Source organism: Dama dama, chromosome 5 (assembly GCF_033118175.1).
Source record: "Dama dama isolate Ldn47 chromosome 5, ASM3311817v1, whole genome shotgun sequence".
NCBI classification, from domain to species: Eukaryota; Metazoa; Chordata; class Mammalia; order Artiodactyla; family Cervidae; genus Dama; species Dama dama.
The window spans coordinates 450291-461341 of NC_083685.1; the positions used below are offsets into that span (position 1 = coordinate 450291).

The 11051-nt window shown below is 63.3% G+C and overlaps 2 protein-coding genes across 10 annotated transcripts; one reads left to right on the forward strand and one right to left on the reverse strand.

The window, feature by feature from the left end:
- Positions 1–1343: 1343 nt before the first annotated feature.
- LOC133056215 (GRB2-associated and regulator of MAPK protein 2-like) lies at positions 1344–7575 on the reverse strand. 9 transcript variants are annotated; one of them, XR_009692766.1, is made up of 5 exons: positions 7352–7575; positions 7064–7196; positions 6393–6435; positions 5392–6034; positions 1344–4146 (listed from the first exon to the last, which is right to left on the reverse strand). XR_009692766.1 is itself a non-coding variant. In XM_061141325.1 (4 exons), exons 1-4 carry the CDS (start codon positions 7365–7367, stop codon positions 5552–5554), a joined length of 675 nt encoding a protein of 224 aa, XP_060997308.1. In that variant the 5' UTR covers positions 7368–7575; the 3' UTR covers positions 1344–5551. The 9 variants fall into 9 exon arrangements, 2 of the variants coding, with proteins under 2 accessions (XP_060997308.1, XP_060997310.1); XR_009692765.1 differs by having other exon boundaries at positions 1344–3893; positions 4012–6034; XR_009692769.1 differs by having other exon boundaries at positions 1344–3217; positions 3737–6034.
- Positions 7576–7756: 181 nt separating this feature from the next.
- CLDN5 (claudin 5) lies at positions 7757–9016 on the forward strand. Its single transcript, XM_061140798.1, has one exon. The coding sequence runs from the start codon at positions 7845–7847 to the stop codon at positions 8499–8501; it is 657 nt and encodes a 218-aa protein (XP_060996781.1). The 5' UTR covers positions 7757–7844; the 3' UTR covers positions 8502–9016.
- The last annotated feature ends 2035 nt before the right edge of the window (positions 9017–11051 follow it).

An 11051-nucleotide genomic window follows, 5' to 3' on the forward strand; every position in this document is an offset into this window, starting at 1 on the left:
TCTTCCCAACCCAGAATCGAACTGGGGGGTCTCCCACATTGCAGGCAGATTCTTTACCATCTGAGCCACCAGGAAAGCCCGAGAATACTGGAGTGGGTAGCCTGTCCCTTCTCCAGGGGATCTTCCTGACCCAGGAAGCAAGCGCGGTCTCCTGCATTGCAGGCATGGCCAAAAAGAAAAATAATTTGAAATCTCACTTGGGGCACGGCAAGTGCCAGGTGAGTGTGCTTGCTGCTGCTGTCATCGCTCACAGGCTGGTAAACTTGTGTGGGTTTTGGCAGCGTGCTGAAGATAGCCGGGACACGCCCATCAGCCACTTGACAGGTAAGTTAAGAAGCTGAAGGTGAGAGACACTGGTGGGAGAGCCAGAGCTGGCTGGCCCCACTCCTGAGGTCGGGCTGAGAGCTTTGTGAGCCGGAGCTGGCCTCGGCAGGGGGTCACATCCGGTGCTGCCTGTGGGGTTCCCGGGAGAGGCAGGCTTGGCCTATGTGGCGGCACCGTAGAGGAAACCAGGGATGCCCCTGCCCCCCTGCACCAGAGCTTTGCCAGCCACCAGGCCCTGCTCCTGTGCGGTGTTCTCTGAGCAGCCTCTCCACTGCAGCGGCCCCCTCTGACTTCCCACTGCGCCCTGAGGAACCCCCAAACTCGACTCCCCAGTCGGTCGACCAGCGGAGCACAGCGTCACCCTAGCTGGGGTGTCGGGGGCTCGGGTCCCAGGCTGCCCACGTTGAGCCCCACCTCCACACTCCTGCTCCATGGGGAAGGGATTTTTGGACTCCTGTGTTTGGAAGCATGTCCTTTGCTGGCACAGGATGTTTGGGGAGTAACACCTCCCTGTCGACCTTGTGGACAGGACAGCAGCTGTCTGGCTTTGGACTCGACAACCTTCACCCCGAAAACAGCCCTACAGAGCCAGGGCCCCGGTGGGAGCCAAGCCCTCGGCTGTCATCACCCACCCCTGTCCCAGAAGCAGCCGTCTCCACATGGCTCCCCAGCATATCCTGTCAGGTGGCCCCCCGCCCGGACCTCTGAAACGGTCGGCTGCTGAGTCCACAGTGCAGGCCGAGCCAACTGCCCACAGCTAGCTTCCAAGCAAGGTTTGCTTTTTATTTTATGCTTATGTTTTCAAGCCCCGAAGACTACTGGTTTCGGGAAGGACTGGGTCACTGTGCGACCTTGGGAAGGTCCCTTGCAGCCCAGAGAGGTCAGGGCTGTGTGACCCCTGGCGGTGGTGCGTACCGCACCGCCCTCCTCATCGTGCAGGCACGCAGGGGCCCGTGCCCACTTCTCTGGGGGGCGGTGGCGAGGGCATGGTCCGTTCTGAAGGAGGGGAGCCCCGCTCTGTAGCGGGGTGCCAGGCTGCAGGCGCAGCCACTGGCTGAAGCCCCAAGGAAGCAAGGGACGTCGTGGGCCACCCGCCCCTCCTCCTGACTTCTCCCTCGGCTTTGTTTGTGTTTGTTGTTGTTTTCAATAAAGGTAACAGCTGTATTTGAGAAAAGAGTTGAGACTGTAAAGAATGAAGTCCAAGTTGGCCTGCCCTGCTCCAGGCCTCCCTGGAGGCCGCTTCCTGTTTCCAGTTCTTACCTCCGTAAGTCAAAAATGCACACCTGTGTCTTTTTCTTTCCTGCGATGCCCTGCAGCAGGTGGGGCCTTAGTTCCCAGAGCGGGGATGGAACCCCCACCTCCGCAGGGGAAGCGCTGGACCGCCGCGGAGGAGGTCCCTTCCACATCTTGACTTGTCAGTTCTACCCAGGTTCTCTTGGCTCTCTGTTCCAGGAAGTCAGCACAGGCACTCTCGCAGCCTCCCAGCTTATTTATTACTTTCCACTCTCTGGGTCCAGTGCTTCCAAACAGGGCCCTCAGAGCACCTGCCTAAACGTGACCCTCAGAGCACCTGCCTAAACGCAGCTGCCCGGGCTTTGCGGTGGGATCTAGGAATACGCGTTTATATAATCACTTCTCTGGTTAACTGTCACATGCCCTGAAGTCCATGAATCCCAACCCAGTGCCTCCCTGTCTAGCCCCTGGGAAGAGGGCACTCTGGGCTTAGCTGAGTCTGGCCGCCCGGCTGCAGGACCAGATTTCAGTGTCCCTCAGCCAGGCGTGACCACGTGCCTGTTGGGAGTGGTGGCTTCTCTCCTCCCCAACTTCATTCCCAGGGGCCCTCCTCCGGTCCCAGCCAGCCAGAGCCCTACCACAGGGGCCATTCAGAGCCCGCCCCTGCCTTCACCCAGGGTCTGTCCTTCCCCCGGACGCCTGATGGCCCCTTCGCCCTGGTGAACTGCTCTTCCCTCTAAACGTGTGAGGGGCGGCTCCTCTCCATAGCCTCCGGCCTGCCAGGTACGAGCCGGGCCCCTCCTCCGGCCTGCTGGGTAGGTGCCGTGTCCCTTGCTCGGTTCTTCTGCCTCCTGTCCGCGGTCTGTGGGGAATGAGAGCCGGAGACGCCATCTGAGGCAGCATCCTGGGCGTTGTGAACAATGCTGGACCACCATCTGCTGCAGGGAGGCCCCGCTGGTACAGCCCCAGCTCACGCACGTTCAGTGAAAGCGAGAGAGGAATGGGGTGTTTGCAGGGGGCGACCCGGGCCGCCGAGGGTGAGTTCACATGCTCCACACTGGCCTCCCGAGAAGGGCTGAGGCTGCGAGCACCACCCCGCATCCTTGGTGTGGTCAACCTGGGCCTGGACGTCCAGCTCTGACTCACCCCGTGTTTGGGCCGGTGCTGGTCTGGTCTGGATGCCAGCTCCCAAGGGCCTGAGCATGCCAGCATGAGCCTGCGATAGCATCTGAGGACTGGCTCCTGGGAGCCGCAGGGGCGCGGGCCTGTGTTCACAGCCCGTTCCTGCCCTTTGCTTTTGGCCTGGCAAGCTGGGTGTGGTCACTGCCTGAGGAGGCAGCAGTTGGGGGCATCCTCTAGGGTAGACCCCGCACACACACTGGCCCTGAGTGTGTGAAACAGCCGCAGAGGAACAGTAGCGTGGGAGCCTGCAGCAGTGATGGGGTAAACATTCTAAAGTGTTGGAGCTGTGGGGACAAGGGCAAGCATAGGAACTTTGGAGGTTATTGCCTTTCGAAGGTGACCACTAAGACTTCCCTGGTGATCCAGTGGCTAAGAGTCCACGCTCCCAATGCAGGGGGCCCGGGTTTGATCCCTGGTCAGGAAATGAGATTCCACATGCCGCAACTGAGAGTTTGCATGCCGCAACTAAAACAAGTTCCTTTAAAAAAAAAGAAAGAAATCTTGTTCAAATGGAATAATCCTGTTGTCCTAGCTTTAAATTTATTCATTCCTACCTGCCGCCCGCCCCCCCCAACCCTTTTGCTCCTGAGCAAAGTTCTCCAATCAGTCCTGTGCATCTTGATCAGAATCAGAAGCCCTCCTTGACAGGAAGAGACACAGGAGAAAATTGTAAGAGACCATAACTTACTTGAATTTTCTGGATATACACGGAGTTTTTGATGGCTAAAGACAAACAGTGCATAGGGAAAACCTTAATAGATTTGAACACTCAAAAATTCAAACTTCTGTAACATTTTGAAAAAAAAATCATTAATAGGTTAAGTAGAAAACAGCAAAACAGTATATGTCACATATATTATAACAATGTTTCTAATGTATACAGTGAGAAAACACCAAGGCTCTATGTGGGTACAGACACTTCACCAAAGAGGAAATAAAACTGAGCTGTGTAAATTGAAAAACAAATGTAACTTCCTTACTGTGTAAAGATACACACATTAAAGGTGCCATGTTGTACGTGTGCAATCCATCAGGTTTAAAAGCCGTGGCCGCCTAGAACTGGTGACATTCAGGGAAGTTTCATCTGCAGACCGGGGTGTAGGGGACACGCCCTCTGGGGTGTGAGCCAGAAATGCCACTTGGAGGAGATTTTCCTGAGGAAATTGTCCGAAATACCAAGGCTCGTGAATAATGACATTCCCCGTGGCATTATTTACAATAGAAGAATTGTTATTTCTGAAACGGTGTCTTGAGGGATGGTTGCATAATTACCAAGATGGTCTTCACCAATATACTGTGAATCCAGTGTCCACCCTGAGCCAGACACTCGGTCACAGCCACACTCCGGGCAAGGGCGGGCAGAGGGCTCCCTCCCGGCTCCTGGCGGCTCCTGGGGCAGCAGGGGACCTGACAGAGTAGGGCTGTGTTCATAATACCAAGCCGGATGAAAAAGGACCCAGAGTCACTCTACTGATCTCAAGTGGAAAGAGTATAAAATAGTTGCAAAATGCAGCACGCGGCGGACAGGTGAGCAGCGAGGCCAGGAAGCGGTGCAGGTCACGGCAGCTAGTGCGTGGAGCCCCCGAGAGACCCCGTCCAGGGCTGTCAGCGCGGGTACAGGGGCTGCACACTCCAACAGGGCCCCTTGCTGCTGGGGGGCTCCCCTGCCCGCTGGGGAAGGTGAAGCCACAGCGCCCTGCTGTTCTGCCAGCTGGCTGGCCAGCAGTGCCTGCTCTGACAGGAGTGATGTGGATGAGCCGCGAGGGCCGCGGGAGCCGGGAGGCCGTCTCAGGGACCCGGAGGGATCAGGAAGCGTCGCAGAGGGTCCGGCTCGGTGGCTGCCTCCCTCCATCCTCGCAGCCTCCACCGTGGGGGGCTTCCTTCTCACCAGCGGCGGGACGGGGCAGGGAGAGCCCCGATCCCTCGTCTGAACTGTGCTCGCCAGCTGTTTGTCACGGGCACCCTGGGATGGGCACGGCGGCCACCCCCCACACGGGGCGCCGTGGGCCCGGGGCAGGCCTGGCACTGCTGGGGAACTGCCTCGAGAACACCAGTTGCGCCAGGAAAGGGCCCAGCAGTGCTCAGTGCCCCGAGGAAAACGTCCTTAACTATTTCAAAGCCAAAAGACAGAAGCGGTCTTATTTCTCATTCCCCCCACACCGCTCCTGAGACGAAATCCCTTAACTGGGCTTCCCACAGCCCAGTCCTCTGAAATCTGGAGCCTAAATTTAGATCATCCCTGGAAGGTCACCGGGTTGCCACGGTGCAGGGTCAGCCGGCAGCTGCTTGAGATAAACTGACTTCTGCCGACTCAGGCCTCCCCCACACAGCTAACAAGGCCCGCCGCGCTTCCCCTGGGAAGGCAGAACAATAGCAGCGGAGGAGCAGGTGGCCTTGGCTGGCGGGCTGGCTTGGGAGCCCCCTTGCCAGAAATCAGGGCTCCACAGCCCTCCCGGCCTGGCACCCCCCGAACCTTGGCCTGCAGGTCTGGGCCCGCCACGTCCATCACCCCGAGGCCGCCGGCCCCCGCTCCTGCCCTTTCCTGTCTCTGTGCTCCTGTGCGGGGCTTTGTCCTGGGTTTGGGCTGAAGCATCATGTCCTCGGAGAGGCCTTCATCATCACTTGGTGTCACCCTCCCAGCCAAGGGCGTACCTGAAAGGCCAGCCCCTGGTCGAGGGCAGGTGTTCTCCTGGGGATGATGCTCGAGGACAGGAGGTGTTCAGAAGGCTCCAGAGTGGAAGGGGGCCGGCAGGTCCTCACACCCCCATGGACCGGGCTGGGCCCACGACCAACAGTGGTGTCGGGGTGGAAATCAGGGTGTGAAAGGCGGGCACAGGGGGCCTTCCTCAGTCCCTGGGACACTGTGAGGCCGTCCCCAAGGAGATATGGCCTCCCCGGGGCTCCCCAGGGCACCAGACCAGATGGGCCCAGAGTGGCAGAGAGGAAGGCGGGAGGGCGGGCGAAGGGGAGAGCCTGTCCTGGCCACGGCCCCGCCCAAGCAGATGGCCCCTGTGCTGGGGTCGGCCAGCCCGCAGACGGGCAGCTGCAGCTTGGGGGCGGAGAGGCGTCTGGGAGGAAGTCCCTTGGCAATACAGCTTAGTAGGTGCATGTCCTTAGTCGGGACATCGCAGTGCAGGCACAAGAGGCTGTGGGTGTTGACAGGCCAGTCTGCGGGCCGAGAGGGGGCAGGTCTGGGTGGCGGGTGCAGCTGGCTCACGACCCCTGGCCGCTCCTGGAGTTGGCACTCTGTCCGCAGGCAGGGCGAGCCACAGCGGGTTCCAAACAGACACTGACCCTGGAGGGGGGCCTAGGTGACCTCAGGGGGCCACAGCAGTGGACCCTGGGGGACAGCAGGGTGGAGCGTGGTGGGGGGACTTTGGGCAAGGTCCCTGGATTCGGGGGGACTCGGCAAGGTCCCTGGATTCGGGCCGTATGGAAGCAAGACTGGAAGGGTGGGTGGGTGGTAGGGCTGGGCCCCCTGGAATGGACAGGGGGAGGGGACGTCTAGGAGGGTCTGCAGCAGGAGGGAAGAAAGGAATGAGGGGTGTCTGGGAGGCAGTGGTCCTTGGGGCTCCATCCCTGCAGGGGGAGGGGGATGGGGTGAAGAAAGGGGTAAAATTGCCCCCCAGTCCCGCTGGGCCCAGCAGACTTGCCTCAGGCGCCTCCCCATGCGGGACCACAGGTGTCCTCAGCCACCTGAGAAGAACCAACAGTCAAGGACCGGGACCAGGGAACGAGTTGGGTGAGAGTAGCCACACTCCAGGGTGGACTTTGCTCCAGACAGGGGGGCAGATGGAGGGGGGCTGCCAGAAAGGGACCCGGGTCGACCTGAGCCTCAGGGGGCCCAGTGTGCATCCCAGCGGGCCTTTGGAGAGCCGGCTGGGCCATTGTGCAGAAGAATGCCCGGAAATCCCCCGCCTCCCGCCTCCAGCAAGGATGGGGGCTCTTCCTCCTGGTCAGGAAGCTCCATGTTGGCTTCTGGAGGGGGCCTGGGGGCCGGGGTGCCAGGGCCGCTGACATGGGGAAGGGCAGAGCCCCGCCCAGCTGTTACCCAGCGCCTGGTCTGAGGCTGAGGGGGGCAGGCAGCTGAGCCCTGAGCCAGGGCAGCTCCTTGAGGACCACCTGTGTGTGGGTCACTGCGGAGCCCCGGGGCCTTCCTGAGCCGAGCCTCAGAGGATCGGGGTGGGCAGCTTCTCTGAAGAGGACGCCCTTGCCTCAGGGGCAGAGTCGGGGGGTCTCCGGGGCCTTGGGAAGGCGCCATTGTCTAGTGCTGGAGCCTCAGGCCCCAGGGAGGCGGTACCGCTGGGCAGAAACTTGGACAAACCTGGAACCCTGACCCACGCAGGTCCCCCTGGCTTCTCGGCCTGTCGGGGAGACAGTGTCGACCCCTGGAGAGTCATCGCGGTCAGGGTGCGGAGAAGGGGCCTGGGTTGGGCTTGGACCCCAGGGCGAGCTTCCTGGAGGATCAAATGCGCCATGCTTGGCTCACTCGGGAGCAGGGCCGAGGAAGCCCCCAACCCAGGCCCTGGCGCAGTGGCGATGGCAGGGGCGCCGGCCGACCGGGGCCAGGGAAACCCGAGCTGGCCCCGGAGACAGGGAGGCAGGGACTGACCGGCTCGTTTTGGCATGTGTCGGGCGAAGTCGGTGCAGATTCAGGGTCGTGCAGTTCCTGAAACGGCGAGGTGGGGCGCAAAAGGGTCGCGGAGCGTGCACGGCCACCCCAGCCATCCCCAATGGGCTCGGCCGAGACCAGGACAGAGGCGGGCCGGGGTCTGGTGCTGCGGCCGAGATCCCAGCGGTTCCTCCCGCCCCCGCAGCCCGCTACCCCCGGGCGCAGTCGTTTCTCTTGCTCCGGCTGCCGGGGGTGCCAGCGATTGGCTGCGGACGGATGGCCGCGCGCGGATTGGTTGCCCCGGGCAGGGGGCAGGGCCGGGGGGGGGGGGGTGCGCACAGAGTCCGCCCCCGAACCTTCAAAAGGGAAGCCCCTACAGACGCGCCCACAGACCCGAGGCTGCACTGCGGGGCCGCGAGGCCTGGAGACGGAGAGACTGAGCCGCGCGCGCCCCGAGGCCCCGGGCCGTCGGGCGCGCGTCTCGTCTCCAGCCATGGGGTCGGCGGCGCTGGAGATTCTCGGCTTGGTGCTGTGCCTGGTGGGCTGGGTGGGCCTGATTCTGGCGTGCGGGCTCCCCATGTGGCAGGTGACGGCCTTCCTGGACCACAACATCGTGACGGCGCAGACCACCTGGAAGGGGCTGTGGATGTCGTGCGTGGTGCAGAGCACAGGGCACATGCAGTGCAAGGTGTACGACTCCGTGCTGGCGCTGAGCCCCGAGGTGCAGGCGGCGCGGGCCCTCACCGTGGGCGCCGTGCTGCTGGCTCTCGTCGCGCTGTTCGTGACACTGGCGGGCGCCCAGTGCACCACCTGCGTGGCCCCCGGCCCGGCCAAGGCGCGCGTGGCCCTCACGGGCGGCGCGCTCTACGCGCTCTGCGGGCTGCTGGCGCTGGTGCCGCTCTGCTGGTTCGCCAACATCGTGGTCCGCGAGTTCTACGACCCGACCGTGCCCATGTCTCAGAAGTACGAGCTGGGCGCCGCGCTCTACATCGGCTGGGCCGCCTCGGCGCTGCTCATGTGCGGCGGTGGCCTCGTGTGCTGCGGCGCCTGGGTCTGCACCGGCCGCCCGGATTTCAGCTTCCCGGTGAAGTACTCGGCGTCGCGGCGGCCGACGGCCACCGGCGACTACGACAAAAAGAACTATGTCTGAGGCAGGGCCGCGAGAGGGAGGACTGGCCGGGCGATCGACCTCCGCTGGGGTGTGCCGCGCGCCGGCTCCGCGGAACTCGGGGCTCTGCGCCCGCACTGGACTCTGGTCAGCGGCCCGTCCTTTCCCGCCGCCTGACCAGCCCCGACCGCGCCCTGCCCCCCAACGGCGATGCGCGCTTGGGAGGACTCCGCAGTGACTTTTGCGCGCGGTGCTGGCCCCACCACGTGGGTTGGGCGCGCGTTCCTGCTGTGTGGGTGCTGCACTGGAGATGCCCGCTTGCTCCCCAGGGGCCCCACATTTCAGAGGAACAGACTAAGCCCAGGGGCCCCAGCCTGGACTGCCAGAGGGACGTTTACAGCTGGACTAGATGACACCCACGGGCTGGACTTGTCAGCCCCGGACGTCGCCAGGCGAGGCTTACAGACACCAGATCCTGGGTGTGGGACTGGGACCCTGCCTGCCTTCACAGCTTGTGGGGAGTGTGCGAGTCTGCTTAGTAAATGGTTTGGATGCCCCCCCACCGTGTCCTGTCCTCTGTCCAGTCACTGCCTGTGCCCAGCAGCCCCCTTTCATTCACCCACCCACTGATATCTTCCCAATAAGCAGGGCTGGTCCTCAGAACCGGGAGACCCCATGGCCACTTCTCAGGTCCCCCCTGCCATCTGGTCGCCTTCCCACTGGGTGGGAACAGGGCCACTGCTGAGTCCCCGGGGAACGGGTGGGCGCAGGGGCTGAGGCAGACCCCAGCAGATGCTGTAGGTGGACCCAGCCAGCGTTGGGGCGGGGGGGAGTGTGGGTGTTGTCCTGGGATGCAGGCAGTGCCAGGGCTGCTGGCTTTGCCAAGGGGACTGGGCGCCAGGTACCACCTGCCCTCCCAGGGCTCAGTCATCCCTGGGTCACTCCCACGGGCAGGCATCTGCATGACGCTGATGAGGTCCCTGCTGCCAATGTGCAGTGGGAAGGGGGCAAGTCCAGGGTGGGTGCCAGGCTCTGGAGAGGGGGCTGCAGGTCGACGATAATGCCACAGGGAGGCTCTGGCAGCTGGCTGCCCAGATTAAACTCCAGCCCCCCACCCTGGCTCCCTGCATAGGCCTGTGCCCACCCTGATGTCCAGGGAGCTGGCCCAGACTCGGGCCAGCCATCAGCATTCCATGTCAGCCCCTGCTGGGGGTACCCGGTGACCTTCCTCCTGGGGGTGGGGCCCCTGGGAGCTGGTGCTGGCCCTAATCAGGCCTTGGGTGGGCATCCCACAAGGGCAGGGTGGGCCAGACCTGTGACAGCCACCAACTACTCTGTGCTTCCGGCCCTCTTCTAAGCACTCTGAATTAATGCATTTTCACCATCTGCCAAAGGCCAGGGCAGGAGGATAATGGATAAGATCGGGGCTGCTGGAGGAGCTCCAGACCCGCCAGTGGGGAGGGCGTGGCGTCTGCCCCTGTTCACATAAGAAGGCCTGGGCCAGGTCCCGAGGCAAGGAGTCTCCCGGGCCTGGCCAGGCTGCCCCGTGGGGAGGGGCAGCTGCTGTGAACTCAGCCCCGAGTCCCAGGACTTTCGGGGAGGCTGAGCCGTCCGGGGACGCGAGCTCCCCACAGCAAGATGACCACAGAGGGCTGGACCCCCAGCAGCCTCGGTAGCATTGCCACCTGGGCCTAACCTGGAGCAGCCCCCAGGACAAGGCACGTGTGGTCCTGGGCTCAGCCCCTCTGCCCTGGCCACAGGGCCCCGAGCCAGGCACAGCACATAGACACTGCCAGGCTGACTGCAGAGCCCAGGCCCCTGCGGGGACCCTGAATGATCGCTGCCCAGCCCTGGCTCCTGCACACGGACAGGGTGGGGAGCGTGGGGCCCCGGGGCCAGGCTGCCAACCCCCACCCCCGTCAGGGCCAACTTCTGACCCTCCTGGGCAGGTGTGAACTCCAATGCAGAGGAGCCATGTGGCCCCAGGGCAGCTACTGCACTGCCCACCACCCTCCCCCAGGACCCCCAGAGACCCATCCCCCCCACACGTTCAACTGCTGGACCTGATTTCCAGGTTTTCCCACCAACCTAACGGCTGCCCAAACCACTGTGCTTCCTCCTTCCGCAGCCCCGGGTGCCACACCCAAGATGCTGCAGCCCTCCAGCCTGCCTGCCCCCTGGGCCCTCAACTCGAGGCAGAGGCTGGAGTGTCAGCCACACGTGTGAAGGGCGCTCTCCTTGCCGAAGGGCAGAAGGGGCAGGCCTGACCGCCCTCAGCCGGCGCCGGCGCCCCAGGGGCAGCCCAGCCCACGGCTCCAGACCTGCAGGCCCGCCCAGCTTGGAGCTCCCGTGATGGGACATGGCTGACGCTGACCGCAACGGCCCTCAGCCCGCCCTTCCTGAACTGGGGCCTCGCTCAGCCCCCCCGGGGTGCCGCAAAGTAGGTGCGCCTGGACAGACAGGCGCCGGGGTGAGTGGAGAGAGAGCCTGGACGGGTACGCGGTCAAGAGCGTGGGTCTGAGGCCCGCGGACAGAGGAAGTGGCCGGAGGCTGGAGCGGGCGGTCCTGCGGGCACCACAGTGGGGAGCGGCG

What these genes read in the sequence shown, in the direction of transcription:
- LOC133056215 (XM_061141325.1), bottom strand. An exon ending in TGCGTGGGTCAGGGTTCCAG is followed by an intron (nt 6,436 to 7,063) that starts GTTTGTCCAAGT and finishes GGTTCTTCTCAG; the next exon opens with GTGGCTGAGGACACCTGTGG. An exon ending in CGCATGGGGAGGCGCCTGAG is followed by an intron (nt 6,035 to 6,392) that starts GCAAGTCTGCTG and finishes GCCCCCCTCCAG; the next exon opens with GGTCAGTGTCTGTTTGGAAC.
- CLDN5 (XM_061140798.1), top strand. Translation starts at nt 7,845, where the DNA reads ATGGGGTCGGCGGCGCTGGAGATTCTCGGCTTGGTGCTGTGCCTGGTG.